We start from the raw sequence: 15,838 nt of genomic DNA, 5'->3' as shown, positions 1-15,838 counted from the left end.
CCAAGTTCCGCCCAATCCCCCCAAACCTGAGAACCCCAACCCGCCTTCGCCGCCGCAATGCGGGCCTCGCCGGAGAGCCGGGTCATCGCCACATCCCTTATCTCATCAAATGGGGATGTCAGGAGCAACAAGTAAATAAATAAAGCAATCGGTTTCGCCCATTTCGACCTAGGCGTTAGTTAGCCTTTAGCGCAGGTAAACACCAACCATCCGATCGTCCTGTTCCTATTCGCACTGTTCATTCCCAACCCTCCCAATATGCAATCGCCAAGCGCACTGGTATCCGTCATCCTCGACGTCACCGAAAATCGGATCATACCACTGACCCACGCTGGAGTCTCGTCCGGTAGTAAAGTCTTTGGTGCTGCTATCCTGGCTCGTCAAGGCCTCGCCCCAGTGACAGTCTCGACCAACAATGAACGGGTATCGCCACTTTTGCATGGCGAGATCAACTGCATCCAGGAATTCTTCGCTTCCGCGCCCGAGGGCCGCCCAGCCACCAAAGACTGCATCTTCTTCTCCACCCACGAGCCTTGCTCGCTTTGCTTGAGTGGCATCACATGGGCTGGTTTCAACGAGTTTTACTATCTGTTCACCTACGAGGACAGCCGGGATATGTTCTCCATCCCTTACGATATCGACATCCTCGAACAGGTCTTCCAAGTTCCCAGCCCCTCAGATACGCCCGAGACACTGGCTGCCCGCCCGCTCTACAACCGCACGAACAAGTTCTTCACTGCGAAGAGTGTAGCGGATCTCCTCCGGGACATATCAGACGATGACGCTCGGAACTGTCTGGCCGATGAGGTGACTAGGGTCAAGGAACTTTACAAGTCGCTCGATGCAACTTATCAGGCGGGAAAGAGGTCTGGAACTGAGAGCGCAAGTGTCTGGAAATGATGCTTGATTGCCCGGACTCCACCAGCGCCGTTTGGATTGTACGGTATGACGCCTGTTGGCCGATGAGATGACGACAACAAGTCCGTAGGCAGCATAAATATCTGGCCACAATCTCTAATGTGTTGAGAACGGCTTGCCTGTCTCATCTTTTTGCTCGATCTCATCATCCCCACCTACTTTATTTTCGGCTCTCATTCACCCGACTCTCCTTCTATAACACCGGCGCTTTCCTCCTGGATTGAAAGCCAGATTCATCCCTGGACCTTCCCTATTTAAACATTCTAGTTAGAAAAGTGGTAACTGCAATGCTATCTCTCAAGCCGTTATTGGAAGGATCTGAGCCTCTCGATTCCTCGGAACGCAACACCTGGCCACAGCGAGGAGCCATAGGGGGCCCAGTCCTTCGTCCTCAGTGAGTCCCTCTTCCACTCCCCAACACCATCTTGGGCCTATCCCTACCTTAGTTACCAGCGAACATTCGTCCACGTATTTAGAAAATATCCTTTCTCACACTCTTTTTAGGGGTGTCAACACGCCTCCACCGGGTGTTGATAATCCTCCATCTAGTGTCGACACACTCTAGTGTCGACACACCTCCATCAAGCGTCGATAGCCCTACACCGGGTGTCGATAGCCCTTCACCAAAGATCGATACCCCTACATTGGATGCCGACAAACCTCCATCCGGTGTCGACAAGCCTCCATCCGGTGTCGACAAGCCTCCGTCCGGTGTCAACAAGCTTCCATCGCCGAGTCCAAGGGAAACCGGAAAACAGCCAGCCATGGACCCCAAGGACAGCCATGCTGCGAACTAGAAATCTCCGGCGGCGCACTCCTAGAGGGAAGAGGCCGGGTACTTGGACCAGCCAACACACTCAAGATCGGCTACCAGCTCCAGACAGCCACGGAACCCTTACCAACCGTCTACCCCCCTCCACCCGGCCGCAGGTGTATACCGCGATGCCGCCCCCAGATTTCGCGACGACTGGCAACCTACGAGCTTGTCCCAGTTGACGCTTATCGAATTCACACAGCTCCTGCCCGCCGCCGGCCTACGCCTCTGGGATGATCTCGCTGGCGCCATCCTGCTCTGTGAATCTGACGGGCGGGCATTGGCGGAGTTGCCGGGACCGAGTTCCACGCGCAGCCATAGGTCACCCCTTCCCCCCATTTACTTTGAGGACCGTTGGAGACGAGTCGATCTAGAAACTGCGTCGCGCACCGAACTCGTCGAGCTTCTCGTCGCAGCGCGTCTCGGCGCAGAGGAGAACTCGGACGGTGACTTGCGACTGGTTGAATGGGGTGGAGATACATGGGCCATACTTCCGAGACGAAATCGGCGTCCTCGAAGGGCATCCGTAGCCTAGGATGAAACGCCCGATGCCCCTGTGAGCATACATACCGGGACACGTGCTCCAAATCAAGCATTGCCATGGAGACCTAGGCAACCCGGTTCTATGATGCTTCCAGCACAAAGTTCACGCCGCGAGAATACGGACCCTATGTGTAGCTCAAGGTGGTCGTGTTACTCAACCCCCTTTCAGCGAAACACTCGTTCGGGTCCTTCTCAAGCCTCAAATACCCCCTTTCTCACCACACCTATGGCAACAACGCCGAGCCAAGTTTTCAGCCCAGGGCCACCATTACGATCCTCATCCACTTCACCGCAGATAAGCGCCACTCCACACGCTTCAGAGCTGAGCCGGGCGAGCCACCGAGCATGTTTCCCCATGGGCGCTTCGGACCGGGCGTGCGCCGGAGATTTATCATCTTCGTCGGAAGGGGGTAATAGCTTACGTTCCTCGAAATTCAACCCGGCTTGCCCGCCGTCCATGTCCGCTGGCCAAATATTGAAGCCGCCCGACGGTCACCGGCCCTGGCCCAATTCAGCATCACGACGAGGCTTGCCAACACGACCGCAGTTAACCAATGCAGAGATATTGCGCAACTTCTCGGAAATGCAATCACTGCCTACCTATGTAGAGACCTGGAGGCGGACATCGCTTCCGCAACTAGCAACCTCTGCGGCCTCGATACCTACGGAGTCGACTTCTCCCGCCACTGAACCTCGAAATCCGGATATCTTACGCCACCGAAATGCACGATTTGATCGACTCGAACCGACTATCCGAGAACCAACTGTTCAAGCACCGCCTCTCCACGCGAGTATCTCGTGCCGATCATCCCCTCGAGTTTTAAGGCCCAGAAGGACGGCCATGTGCTTAACGCAAACACCAAGAAGCCGAGATGTTGTCGATTATGTCGATGCGTTCACACAGACATCACCACACCGCTCCCCTAGCTCGACGCGGCGACTTTCTCGCACCGACGTGGCCGCTCGACACTCTGGTCGTACCCCGACGACTGAACCAGATTTGGCGTTTAGTGATAATGCTACGGTGTGTCAAACTTCGGCGGCTTCTCGGGCTCCCTCTCCCCACCAACTTTTGCAACTACTCTCAGAGCCACGGTTTGGCAGCGTCTCTACTAGCCCAGGACCAAGTATAACTAAAAAGCTGAGCTATTTCCAGACTCAGCTGCCGCGCTTCCAAGAAATAGAAACTAGAATATCGCTCATGGTTCTCGAAGAGCCGTCCTCGGGTGAACTACAATCCACGGCAGCCCCCACTTCCGGAGAGATACCTGAAAATGACTCAGTTACGAGACCAAGCTCGACATGTTCGGGTGATCCGCCTCGATCGCCTTTGGTAGAAGCCTCCGGAGACCAAGATTTCGACTCCCCCGCTGAACACACGCAACATCCTCCTCCGCCGAATGACCGCCCCAACACGCCACACGAACGGCCACTCTACGGGCCACGGCCGATACGAATGTTTGACAATCCCATAGAAACGTTAGAAAGGACGTCACGCGAGGATTACCCGGACAACCCGAGGGCCCATGAAGCCGAGGCTATCAACAGAATCTCGGCACCGGGGCCCAGTACCTGGTGCGGCCCAACTGATGCTGAACCCGCCCAACGCCCTACCCCTCCACAGGGCGGGCAAGTTACAGACCCCGGAACAGGCATCATCAGGCTACCGTGGTGCGTACCCCCCATGTCGCCGGGTACGTGGCGAAGGGAAATGGCATCGAGGCGAACGAGGTCTTCCCCGGCCGATGATCGACCAGTCGGGCGCCTCTACTCCCCGAATAGGCAGCGGACTACCCGGTACCCGACGGACACCATTGATCAATCGTCCTTCATGCCTCCTATGTCACCGAATACCTGGCGTAGGGAAGTTGTATCCAGATGCAGAAAACCCAAACGGCACAAACTGAAGAAGACGTTCTTCCACCAGCAATTGGATGCTTCGCCTGGGGCAAGGGCCCCTACACAGGCCGAACCCATCGAGACTCCTACCGTTGATCGGAATGCCATGTTATGGGCAGTCACTGCCTCGGACACTGGCCCGCAAGTCGAAAGAGACGACATATCTAGGGCGGCTCCCTCACCGGCAACGCGCAGCGACTCGTTCTTGATATTCCATTCGAGTTCGGAATCGGATCTGGAGTCTGTTGCAGAGGGCTCGGGAAGCAGATCACCGGCGAGACAGAAGTCGAAGGAGAGGGGTGATCCCGCTCTTGACAAGTTCATCGAGGATCGGAAGCAAGAGGTGGTACACTGGGTGGCCACGTGGCCTCGGGAGCCGGAGATTTGGCTGGCTGAAGTGCCCCAGACGCATTCAGAACTTGAGCAGTGGGCGGGGACAGAAACAACACAGCAACCGCAGTCACATCAGCACGTTCTGCCAGAGGGGTGCCCAGAGCCAGATTAGGAGCTAGAGTCTGAGTACTATGCAGAGCCAGATAAGGAACCGGAGTAGTACAAAGGGTTATACCGCTACGGCGCGGCTTCTGCCTCGGAACCCGACCGAAAAGTCAAAAGCGACGACCTATATAGGGCGGCTCCCTCACCACCGGCAACGGTCAGCGGCTCGTTGTTGGCTGACTGGAACGAGTACTCAGACGACGACCCTGAGGTTGGATTCTCCGAGTAGAAAGAGAGGAATCTGCCTCCGACCCAGGATCCAGCAACACAGGCCCCTGTGCCGCCGCCATAGAAGTCCGGGGCGCCAGGGAACTCTGCTGTACTAGCGACGCCAGTGGAGGCAGCGAAGCCTACAATTCAGAAAACACAGGCGAAACCGAAACTTCATTTGGCGAACCGAGAGTCACTGGAACCAACTTCAGTTCCACCGCCAGCTCCGAAACCAACTCCAGCTTGGCCTTCACTTCCAGCTCAACCTTCAGCTCCAGCTCAGCCTTCAGTTCCAGCTTCGCCTTCAGTCCCAGCTCCGGTTTCAACTCGGCCTCCGCCCCCTCCTCCAGCTCCGGCTCCGACTGCAGCTCCCTTTGGCGCGATGCTGTGGAGCCGGGTTGTTGGGGGGGGAGCGGAGGCAGGCGGAACGCCGGCGCGGAAGCAGGGCAGCCCGTCAGCCCTCCCCGATCAACCAAAGACAGCATGGCAGCCGCACCAGGCTGGGTCTTTTGCCATGGGAGAGGACGATTTCCCAACATCCTTGTCCGAAAAGGCAAAGGGGAAGCAAAAGCGGCCGGGTCATGTGGACCAAAAGACCTCCCAGGCGTTAGAGAAAGACAAGCAACCGGCGTCAGAGAAAGCCAAGCAACCGGCGTCAGAGAAAGCCAAGCAACCGTCGTCGGGGAAATCCAAGCAACCATCGTCAGGGAAGACCAAGCAGCCGTCATCAGGGAAGAGGAAACAGCGGGCCAAGCAGAATACGTTCGGCGCCCTGGAGCAGCTCATTGAGCTCCCCAAGGACGAGCCAGGAAAATCGCCAGGAAACTCAAAGTCGTCCCAGGATGACAAGCTGGCGAGTGGCTCGAGGAGAGAAAAGGGTCCGGGTGGCAGTTCGGCAACGGACACTGCCCAGGTGACGGAGAAGAAAGGACAGGGCAACGAGGCTATGAGCGGGAGAAAAAAGGCACCGGCTGAAGCACCTGCGGAATTGTCAAAGCATGATAACGATGACAGTCTGAAGATAGTTCCGGACCTGGAGTCTGAGGAGAAGCTCGAAAACCATGGTGAGGGTGATATTTTGGCTCAGGGATCTAAGGAAAAGCCCACAAAACATGACAAGGGCGGTAAATCTACAACGACCCCAGCTGAGAAATCCGAGGGGAAGCCCGCAAAGCATGTTGAAGGGGGCAGCTCTACAAAAGCTCCAGCTCCGAAATCCGAGAAGCCCCCAAAACATGGCAAGGGTGGCAATCTCACGAAGGCAGTCACGAAGCTTGACCCAGCAGAGCAGCGCGGTGAAGCGAACAAGTCTGCACAAGTCCCGGCCCAGGACCCGGGTCCAACAGAGCAACGCGGTAAAGGCGAGGGTTCGGAGACAACAGGACCGGCCGCTGCCCCAGTAAACCAACCAGGCCAAACGACCGACGGCAAGAAAGGTGGTAAGAAGAACAAGAACAAAAAAAGAAGGCGAAGGCGAAGGCGAAGGCGAAGGCGAAGGCGAAGGCGAAGGCGAAGGCGAAGGCGAAGGCGAAGGCGAAGGCGAAGGCGGAGGCGGAGGCGGCCGGGCAATCCCTCCCACCCCCCATCACACCCGCTTCACCCCCCATCACACCCACTTCGGCCCGTTCATCCTCGACCCTCCGTGCAGGAAGCACGAGGATTTTCACGCCCGAGGGAACCCCGCTGGGTAACCTCGCCATCACCAGGACCGAGCAGCCACACCCCCCCGTCCCCCAAGACACAGCGCTCTCCCCCCCACTACCGGACTCATCTCTACAACATCCCTCTTCAAGACAATCATTAACACCATTGCTCCTCCCACTACCGGACTCCTCCCTACCGTCACCCACACGATCGCCATCGCCGCCGCCGCCCCTACCGTCCCTACCGTCCCTACCGTCCCTACCGTCCCTACCGTCCCTACCGTCCCTACCGTCCCTACCGTCCCTACCGTCCCTACCGTCACTCACTCGATCGCCATCGCCACCGCCGCCCCAACCGTCCCAACCGTCCCAACCATCCCAACCATCCCAACCGCCCCAACCCAAACCCCGAAAAGGAAAAGGCAAAAAACCGGCAACCCAGCAGCCGCACCCGGCCCCGCCCCCTCTACCACCAACCCGCGCCCGCCTCTCCAAGACAAACTTCAACGACATGGCCCGCCGCGGTAGCCTCATGCTGAACGCGATACGCGTCGGCTGGGGCGCGCGATTGGCACCGCCGGCACCCCAACCGCTGATTGAGGGTGTGGGTGCGGGTGAGGGTGGGAGTGGTGGTAATCATGGGATGGTGACGTGGCGGTGGACGGCGCCGCGGCATGGGGACTTTGAGCGGCTGGAGCGGATCATGGCGGGGGAGGGGAGGTTGGTGAGGGCGGACGGGACTGGGAGTGAGAGTGGGAGTGAGAGTGAGAGTGGGGAGGTGGATGAGGATGGGGATGGGGAGGTGGATGAGGATGGGGATGGGGATGGGGATGATGCGGAGGAGGAGGATGATGAAGATGGAGATGATGATGATGCGGGTGGTGGCGGTGGGGGATATGGAGGTGGCGGTGGCGGTGGTGATGGTGGTGGTGGTGATGATGGTGGTGGTCGGGATGGTGGTGGTCAAGGTGGGAGAGGGGAGAGAGGGGGTGGTGGGAAAGGCGGCGGGAGAGAGGTTGTGAGCAGGAAGGGGGGGAGCCTTGACCCGCGGAAGGGGCATGCTTCTTTTATTGGCCGGATCAGAGCGCAGACGGAGGCGCTGGTCGAGAGGTTTGTCCCGGCGGGACTGGGGTTGACCCGGGAGGAGTGGAGGGGAAAGGTGAGGGAAGCGTGGTTTACGATGATAGAGATGGAGGATGGTGGGAGGGAAGGGTTATTGGGATGAGTATAGGTTGGTTGTTTTGTGTTGTTTGTTGTTTGGAGGTAGGTTTAATCCTCAGCGGAGCTAGACTTATAGGTATCACAGTCACGTTCAGTTTTACGATGCTGGAGATGGATGATTCTAGGTTATTAGGAGGGTATAAGTTGGCTGTTTGCTGTTGTTTGTCGGCTCGTTTAATACATAGCGGAGCTAGACTTATAGGTATTACATCAAATCACATTCAGGTTTGCCATGATAGACATGGATGATGGTGGGAGTGAAAGATTGTTAGGAGGATCATAGATTGGTTGTTTGCTGTTGTTTGTTGGCAGCTTTAATCCATAGCGGAGCTTGACTTAGAGGTATCACATCACCTCACATTCAGGGGTTTGTTTACTTTGGGTTGCTTACTTACCCATGGTTTGATGTTGTGAGTTGCTGGACGGAATTACGCCCCAAGGATTCCCAGCTGAACGCTCGAAAACTTGACGCATGCGTGTGCATGCATGTATGTACATCTCTTTTACTCACACCCTCTCGAACCTGGACTAGCTCATCTCAAAGTAGTGTAGACAGCACTCCCTTCTCAAACCCCCCGCTACACTAGTGTTGTTGAGTGCTGTCTATTTCCTCGAGCACACACCCCTGCCCGTGACCGATGACGTCGCGGGGTAACATGCACGACATTCAGGAAGAAACGCGGGGTTGTGGGGTAGCTCGAGATTTCCCTTCCCCTCAGCTTGGTCGACCAAGCGCTGAAATGCGGAGGGGAAAAGAAGCGATTACGTCAAACCAACCGTTTCTCTCGATTCAGTGTCGCTACGGCAGGACTATCTGGAAACAGTAATCCGGTGTCTGGCTTTTGTTGGACTGACTGGTGGGAGAGGTGGTCTCAGAAAGAGTGAGGCAAGGAGCCTAACTCCAAACTCAGGAAGAGGAGAGGAGATGGGCGGCCCGGAGCTGGCCGCCCATGCCCCGCCCCGCACCGTTCAGCCGAGCCTTTCCAGGCCATGGATGGCGGCTTGCCAGGTTCGGGTTTGATTGACCCCGCGCTTCCCGCCAGAACCTGACCCAGCCAGACAAGACAGAACCTGAACCAGACAGAATCTGAGCAAATACCCCGCTTCACTTTGACAGATGGGGTTGGTTCCTCCCAAACCCAGTCGAACCAAGCAGGCCAGTCCGGGGTGTGGTGATCGACGCTGCACAGGTATGTGCAGATGGGCTCAGATGGGTTAGCAGACTAGGTCAGGTAGGTAAGGTCGTGAATGTGCACCCCCAAGCTGGGGTTCGGCCGGCGCTTGGGTATTGTATGGGATGGGGTGTGAATCGTGGTGAGCAGATCAGGTGAGTATGTGACCATCTGGCAATGTGTGCATATTATTCCCTCTCCCCTCGCCCCCGGCTAACCCAGATCTCCCAGCTGACACGATCGATCTGTGCTGTGCAGCCGATGTGGGGATGCGAGACAGGGTCCGATTCTGGTTCTCGCCCCCGCCCGAGACATCCGTGGATACTTTCGGGTTGAAGGTCATGCCCGGGTCGATAGGTTAGGGTTGTCCAGACGCGCGTAACTGCGACTGTAACGGTCGCGGCCGGTGAAGGTGGTGGACGGTAGTGGGGGGTGGGCACTGTGTGGAGGATACGGTGCGGCGCTGACGAGAGAAGGTTCGGTCGGAATCGAAGGTTCGGAGGAGACGGGGTGGGTGTTCGCGTTCGGAGGGTTTGACGTCGCAGTTTTGGCTCGAATCCGTTAGCTGGGTCGCGCTAGAATCATTCGATGGGGGCTATTGTGAAGACTAGACACTAGTTAGTTAGGAGGGGGAGTGGGATTAGAAGAAAGCGATGGGAATGCGATGGGATGCGATGCAACTCTGTTTGACTCGGGGTGGAAACAGCCACACCATCTCAACTCCCAACCCCAACTGGCCTGGTGCTGCTGCGCCCGACGACCGGTGGGCGCAGAGGAGTGGGAAACAAACTAGAGGGGGGGGACGCCACACCGTCATCACTAAAAATAATTGGACGCAAGCAATGGGATGCTTGCAACCCTCGTGGTATCGAGGTGGCATTCTGGGAGCCTGATTGTTAGCGCGAGCTTTGGGCTGCGCTGTATTTCTCCCTTCTGGAAACATGTGGGAGCTGAATGAGGCCTTTGAGAGGCAGAAGGTGCAGGTGAACAGTCCTAAAGCGGCAAAGGTGTGAACACCAGCACGCCTGTGCCGAGACCTCATCACTGTGACACAGGCAGGACAGGGCCCTGGCACAGCGCCCTGATTGGCCCCTGGTTTCCACTGCTGCACGCAATTGCAGATAGCCGCCCGCAACGACCTGCCCTGCCCACCGAGGCACACCACCAGCTTACAGACATGTATCCATATCCAGACATCAGCCATCGATGGTGCGCTAATATATTTCAGATGGAGTGATGGGGTGATGGGGTGGCTGACCACTCGAGGAGGTCAGTTTTGCGAGTTGAGAATTCACATGGCCGAGTTGGTTGGTAACGTTGATGTTCAGCAGTGTCATGATGGAACTGGTTGATCAGGAAAGGAATAAATGCTCCAGCCTCTAGAGGAAAACAAAAGTCAATTCTCTAGAGGCTATGGCTACGGCTATGGCTATGTAGGTACCTACTTACTATCCGACTCTAGGATGAGGACAACTCCTCCCTTTCATAGTTCGGTATTTAATGTTAGCACTAACTAACCCAAACGTTACAGTAGACCCCTACCTTTTTCTCCTGTCTTTTATATCCTGGAGCGGCTTGGAACTGTGGACTACAAACCCAGGAACTAAACGGCATCGACCTGCGAGACATTTGGCAAGTCGTTCTTGAGGAACTCACCTTGGAATCCATCCACCATACAACGGCCATCGGCCACGATGTCAGGCGCCGCGAACCCCAACAATGCCCACAACTGATCCTTGCTCTGCCCCGAGATGCTCATACACCCCGAGCACCAGAAGAACACTTGTATCCAGATCTGCTCCTCCGTCAGCATGTACATGCTCGCTTCCGTAAACATCGAGGCAGGCAGCGGCCACTCAGCCGCGAGGGTTTCCATCCATATCAGGCACCGGTCCACCGAGGGCACGGATGAGTCCGCCTGTAAACTGGCAAACTCGGGGTCGCAAAACTCCGGGATGGCCCAGTAGGACGCATCGTCGAGCGCGTTGAGGTACCCCATCAGGAGGTTCATCCTGTGGCGATCGCAGACGGCCGAGTTAGCGATCACCTGGCCCACGAGGTAGAACTTGCGGACGGGCTCGGGGATTCCGTCGAGCCCATAGTAGGTGACCTTGGATGTGATCGATTCCCAGTCGATGTTGAGGCAGTCGCCGCTGTTGTTCATCTCGTGGGAAGGCATCGCGGCGGGATCCTGCTGCTGTGAGTTAGTGCTAACTTGCCTGGGTCTTGGTTAGTGGCTTCGAACAAGTCATTCGATGGTGTGTACTTCTAGGATCCTAAAGATATATATGCTGCGTTCATTGTCCACTTTCAGAGATTGTTGTTAATGGTCCATGGGAAACAAAGCTATTGTCACCATGATTCCCAAGAACCAAGAGACAGGCCCCGAGTTTACCCCTAAACAGCACAAAGAAGCATCTTGAGAGTACAAACATTGGGCGCCCCCAAAGCCATATATTGTCATGTGACAAAGACCCTACTTGTTCAAGCGGACGGCATTGTCGTGACTCTTCAAGAACCGGGTTGATGTCGCCCTGCTCTGCCAGGGGTGAGTAACAACAAGGTTTGATACACACACAAGATTTCACCCTCACGCCCCTCTCTGCAGACACAGATCAGACGAAACGTGAAACAATGTCTGGGAAGAAAATCCTACAAGGCTGAAGCAAACAATCCAGCCACCGCAGACCACCGACCACAGAGCCAAACCCAGAGCCGGGATCGACATTGCCCGACATGCCGCACACACACCACCCACCGCCCAGCCTCCCGCCTCAACCCCGCGTAAGGGGTGCGCGGCACAGCATCCAATATCTGAGTGAGCGCATGTCAAGAAAGCCACCCGCCACTGACAGTAACATAGTGCAGACGGCTGCACATTGACCAAGGCCTCTTTACCCGGTTGACCCAGCCGAGCTAGCAACGGCGGCAGATCTGCGTCGTCCCTTCCGGAGATCTCTCGCTAGAAGCCATAGACGAGTGCGACAGGGAGATAGGTGGGTAGATAGAGAGATCCACATTCCAATATGTGAGCGAACAAACACACACACGGCCTGGCTGAAGATGCAAAATTTGTGAGGCACGGAGCCGAAGAGGGGGGGAGGGGGTGTGCTTAAGCCACGCGACACAACCTGGGACTAGCGATACTGTGTTCTGGATCACGGTGGCACAAGTGCAGGAAACCGAGGGTCAATCTGCGGTAATGTCATGTTTTCTCTCTCACACACAAACCATACCAAGACTTGATGCGGTATCGCCGATGTCGTCGCCGGGCCTCCTTGCATAGCACCTCCTGAGGTAAAGATAACCGAGAGAATAAAAAACGGCGTCAGTCCTTCGGGCCCGCTTCCGAGCCACGCGGCTAGCAAACAAAGAACAGGTCGGTGCCGATGCGAGGCTGCGCCGTTTCGACTTTTCTTTTAAGGTTGAGAGAGGAGAGACGGGGAAAACTGACTGACCTGCAAGAGGGCCAATGAAGTCCAACCCGCCCCCTCCCTCACACAACCTAAGTCGCCTACCTAAGTCAACCCCCCTAAAATAGGCCGCGAAAACGGGCCCGGGGCGCGCAACTGCCGCCCGCCCGGCTTCCATGCGCCGCGCTAGAAGTGACGAAAACCGTGCTGCTCCCCTCCGCGCCGCACACAGGCAGGCGGCAGGATGAAGATAAACTTGTAGAAAAAAAAATGTGAGTCAAACGGTGACAACAACATAGCCGCGCTCACTAAGATCCAAGTAGCCATTGGGGTCGGACAGGAATATCACCAAAGGGGGACGCTGGTTGGTGATGGTCCCGGGAACTTCCCAGCCCCCTACCCAAGTAACCCTAACCCACTTACACCCGCCCCCGGCACGGGCATCCATCTCCAAGTCGTTCATCGCCGCAGAGCCTGCCTCCCGTATGACGTCGCTGCCTACCAAAAGGATTGACGGGTGACCCAGCGCGCTGGAACTGACTCACGAGGTCGGCAGGTATGCCGTCCTCAAGCACCACCGCCGCGCGGGTGTTTGGCGCTTCGTCCTGCCCATCACACACCGGAGCGCGCCTAAACAGGATCGCACAGTGGCTGCGATTGGGGCTTCTGTTTCAAGGTTTTGGCGCTAGCTGGCGAAGATCCACGGGGCGGGGTCCACCTGTAGGGCTGGGTTCGGTGTGATGGCGGAGTTCGTGCTGTGCTGTTGCTGGGTTGTGCAGGGTTGGTTTGTTGGGTTGGGACGAACATCCATCCCTACCTAGCATGACGAAGGGGTGTCGATGGATGAGGCCTTCTGCTACTGTGTACTGTGTAGGTGGTAGTCCTTCTCAACAAAGAAAACATGGCGAAGGGTAATTCGGGGGCTGCGTGCGAGTTGGGGGCAGAAAAAAACCCAACCACCATCGTCCCTCCAAAAAGGGCAGGCGAAATACGACCGACCAAAAACCACGAACAAAACACCCCAACTATCGGCCGCGCAATCGGACCGTACGACCCAACACGACCATCCCACAAACCAACGGAGGAGGACAACCTACCAAGCCTACCAAGGCCTACCAAATCCCCGTCGCACAACGCGCACCTCGCAACCTTCCTTCCTGGGAGTCACCGACAAATGAACGAGCTCGAACACCGCGTGGCACAGCGGAGGAAGACGGACTTGGGGGGATAAAAAAGGCCTGAATTTCGGGCCTTGCATCCCTCTCGTGTAGCCCTTGACCCCGCACACACACACACGAAAGTAAACACATACAAGTACAAATATATGCACACAAAAATCCCCCAGGAGCGGGGGAGGGAAGGGGGGAACAATATCCAGCCCCCTCCCCCCGGCCGTTTCCATCAACCAGCCAGCCGGCTTGTCGTTCGTTCGTTCCCGGCGAGGCGAGGATGGTCGGCCGGCTGGCTGGCTGCATACGCGGGTTGAGGTGGTCTCTGTCTGGTGCATGTGTGGTGGTATGTGCTGGCTGCAGACCAGGCCAGGCCCATGGAAGTCAGGGTTCGGTTTGCGACAGCGGTAAAAAAAAAGCCAAAAAGAAAAGGCGGAGAAGGGTCCATCCCGGGCCGTTCATCCCATCTTCCGCTGTAATTTGTATGCAGACGTACTGCTGGGGCATCTACCCGCCTAGTCTGGCCTGTCGTGCCCTGTCCGTCTTGTGCAACAACGCTGTAATAAAAATGTACTGTGCAGCGAGAGACCCATGGACGCTCGCAAAAACGGGGACCCGCGTCGGATGATGACATTTTCTGACGTGCATGTTCGCCGTCGTGCGCTCAGTTCTCGTTTTAGTATCAAACCCACCTACCGATGTACCCGCCCTCCAGGAATGAGAAAAAAGGGATGTGGTGTGCAACGAGAAATGACAAGTTTGACAATAATAAAAAAAGAAAAAAGCTCGACAAGATGGGAGGGAGAGTGTTTCCTTCCTGTTTGGCTTGGCGAAGTCTCGACGGAAGTGGGTGTGTGTCTGTCCGTGCACGGAAGGAAACCAGCCGAAAGGTTGTCTTCTGCCAGGGAGAGAGGGACGGAAAATCCCAGCAAAGAAGACACGTTTGGTGGGAACCCCTGACCTTGGCCTCGGTCAGGGTTCGGAGGTCACGTCATGGACGCTGATGTGAATACACCGTAATTCCCCGAACAAGAAAATACGGAACATGGGATAGCTGGTTCCATGGATGGATGCGACGGGCGCAATCCTCCACGATGTAACTATTTACCTTGAACACGATTGTCCAAGCAGGCAGACAGCCGACATAGATAGAATCCACGGACACGGTTGACTGTGCAGGCATCGGAGGGGGGTGCGCGATTGTTTCATCTGAACCTTCCCGCCCCTGGTTTGAGGCGCAGAGGGAGGAAAAATCTGATGGCGCCAGGCAAGAAAAAAAAAGCATACCGTCAGATGTTTGGGAGGCAGTGCACGAGCCATACGAAAATGAGCAAGACACGGACGGACCTGCGAGGGCCTAAAGATCATCGGATAATGCCAGGGCACCGAGAAGGCGGCGCGCCCGGCTTTATTAGGGCTGAGATCTAGGGTTGCGCCGGGAAAATGGCCAGAGGAAAAGACACGAAAACGGGACACAATCACCAAGTCCGTCTTATTTATTTTGGCATTTTTCTGCACAGATGCCTTGATTTTCGTGGTCGCGTCCGTTCGGTTGGAGGAATGTGGTGGGATCACCACAGGCGGGCGGGCGCGAAGCGACATTGGTTGGGCACACACAAGTTCCAGCTGCTGCCTGAACATGGCACACCAAATGTGACGAGAAACTGTAAAGATTGCAAAACCCAGATATCCGTCTAATTGCTACCAATAACTAGTCTATGATCCGATAAAATAGCATAACTCGAAAAGGGGGTATATCCATCCTGTGAAACCCAGGAGAAACAAAAAACTAAACAAAAATCTGACGGCTCGCTATAATTGTCGGAGCACGTCGCGGGACACGATGTAAAATGAACGAGGCTCTCGTACACCCAGCGAGACCTTGCGAGTAAACAAACGCGAGATCGCAAAAAAAACAAATCCTTCTTTCCGAGGCCCGAGCAAAAGTCGCCATTAAATCTCGAGTGCGTGCCACCCGTCATCACTGAAATCCTCCTGACCATTCCATGATCATTCGATCCATCCGTACAAAAAAGAAAACGCGCTTCAAATCAAAAAACAAAGGGAAGAAAAACACCGGTAACTTTTGGAGTTCCTGTACACCTGTAATAGGCAGAAGTGGGCAACCATGTCTGCGGCTGCGATGACGTGATCGTGTGATCCGTAGCATCCATCCTTGCTTCGTGGAGCAGGGCGTGTAATAGTAGTGTCGCGTTGTAGAAACGACGATCGTGCGCGCGTTGGGTATCTCTGAAAGACCGAAACAAAAAAGACGGCCACCGTGATGCGGGACTGCTCCCGACGGAATGTGTATCGAGTTGAGGGCGAAAAGAAATCC

The 15,838-nt window shown here is 56.0% G+C and overlaps 5 protein-coding genes across 5 annotated transcripts; 3 read left to right on the top strand and 2 right to left on the bottom strand.

The window, feature by feature from the left end:
* Positions 1–258: 258 nt before the first annotated feature.
* On the top strand, positions 259–1,715 carry F5144DRAFT_606621 (cytidine deaminase-like protein; the record flags this gene model as incomplete). The annotated part of the gene is made up of 2 exons (XM_066791503.1): positions 259–866; positions 1,484–1,715. The coding sequence occupies 2 exons, from the start codon at positions 259–261 to the stop codon at positions 1,713–1,715; spliced, it is 840 nt and encodes a 279-aa protein (XP_066638683.1).
* A 387-nt stretch (positions 1,716–2,102) lies between these two features.
* Positions 2,103–2,734, bottom strand: F5144DRAFT_596180 (uncharacterized protein; the record flags this gene model as incomplete). Its single annotated transcript, XM_066790772.1, has 3 exons — positions 2,103–2,244; positions 2,303–2,340; positions 2,495–2,734. The coding sequence occupies 3 exons, from the start codon at positions 2,732–2,734 to the stop codon at positions 2,103–2,105; spliced, it is 420 nt and encodes a 139-aa protein (XP_066638682.1).
* Positions 2,735–4,972: 2,238 nt separating this feature from the next.
* F5144DRAFT_383681 (uncharacterized protein) lies at positions 4,973–6,861 on the top strand. The gene has a single exon (XM_066784637.1). The coding sequence runs from the start codon at positions 5,265–5,267 to the stop codon at positions 6,684–6,686; it is 1,422 nt and encodes a 473-aa protein (XP_066638681.1). The 5' UTR covers positions 4,973–5,264; the 3' UTR covers positions 6,687–6,861.
* A 640-nt stretch (positions 6,862–7,501) lies between these two features.
* On the top strand, positions 7,502–8,076 carry F5144DRAFT_585492 (uncharacterized protein). Its single transcript, XM_066789698.1, has one exon. It carries the CDS (start codon positions 7,747–7,749, stop codon positions 7,993–7,995), a length of 249 nt encoding a protein of 82 aa, XP_066638680.1. The 5' UTR covers positions 7,502–7,746; the 3' UTR covers positions 7,996–8,076.
* Positions 8,077–10,366: 2,290 nt separating this feature from the next.
* F5144DRAFT_499488 (uncharacterized protein) lies at positions 10,367–11,097 on the bottom strand (the record flags this gene model as incomplete). Its single annotated transcript, XM_066786330.1, has 2 exons — positions 10,367–10,394; positions 10,571–11,097. The coding sequence occupies 2 exons, from the start codon at positions 11,095–11,097 to the stop codon at positions 10,367–10,369; spliced, it is 555 nt and encodes a 184-aa protein (XP_066638679.1).
* Between the last annotated feature and the right edge of the window lie 4,741 nt (positions 11,098–15,838).

The sequence above is a fragment of the Chaetomium tenue genome, assembly GCF_020726465.1.
Source record: "Chaetomium tenue strain MPI-SDFR-AT-0079 chromosome Unknown F5144scaffold_7, whole genome shotgun sequence".
NCBI lineage: Eukaryota > Fungi > Ascomycota > Sordariomycetes > Sordariales > Chaetomiaceae > Chaetomium > Chaetomium tenue.
The sequence above is the reverse complement of the archived record's forward strand: the minus strand, read 5'-3'. Positions and strand labels throughout refer to the sequence as shown.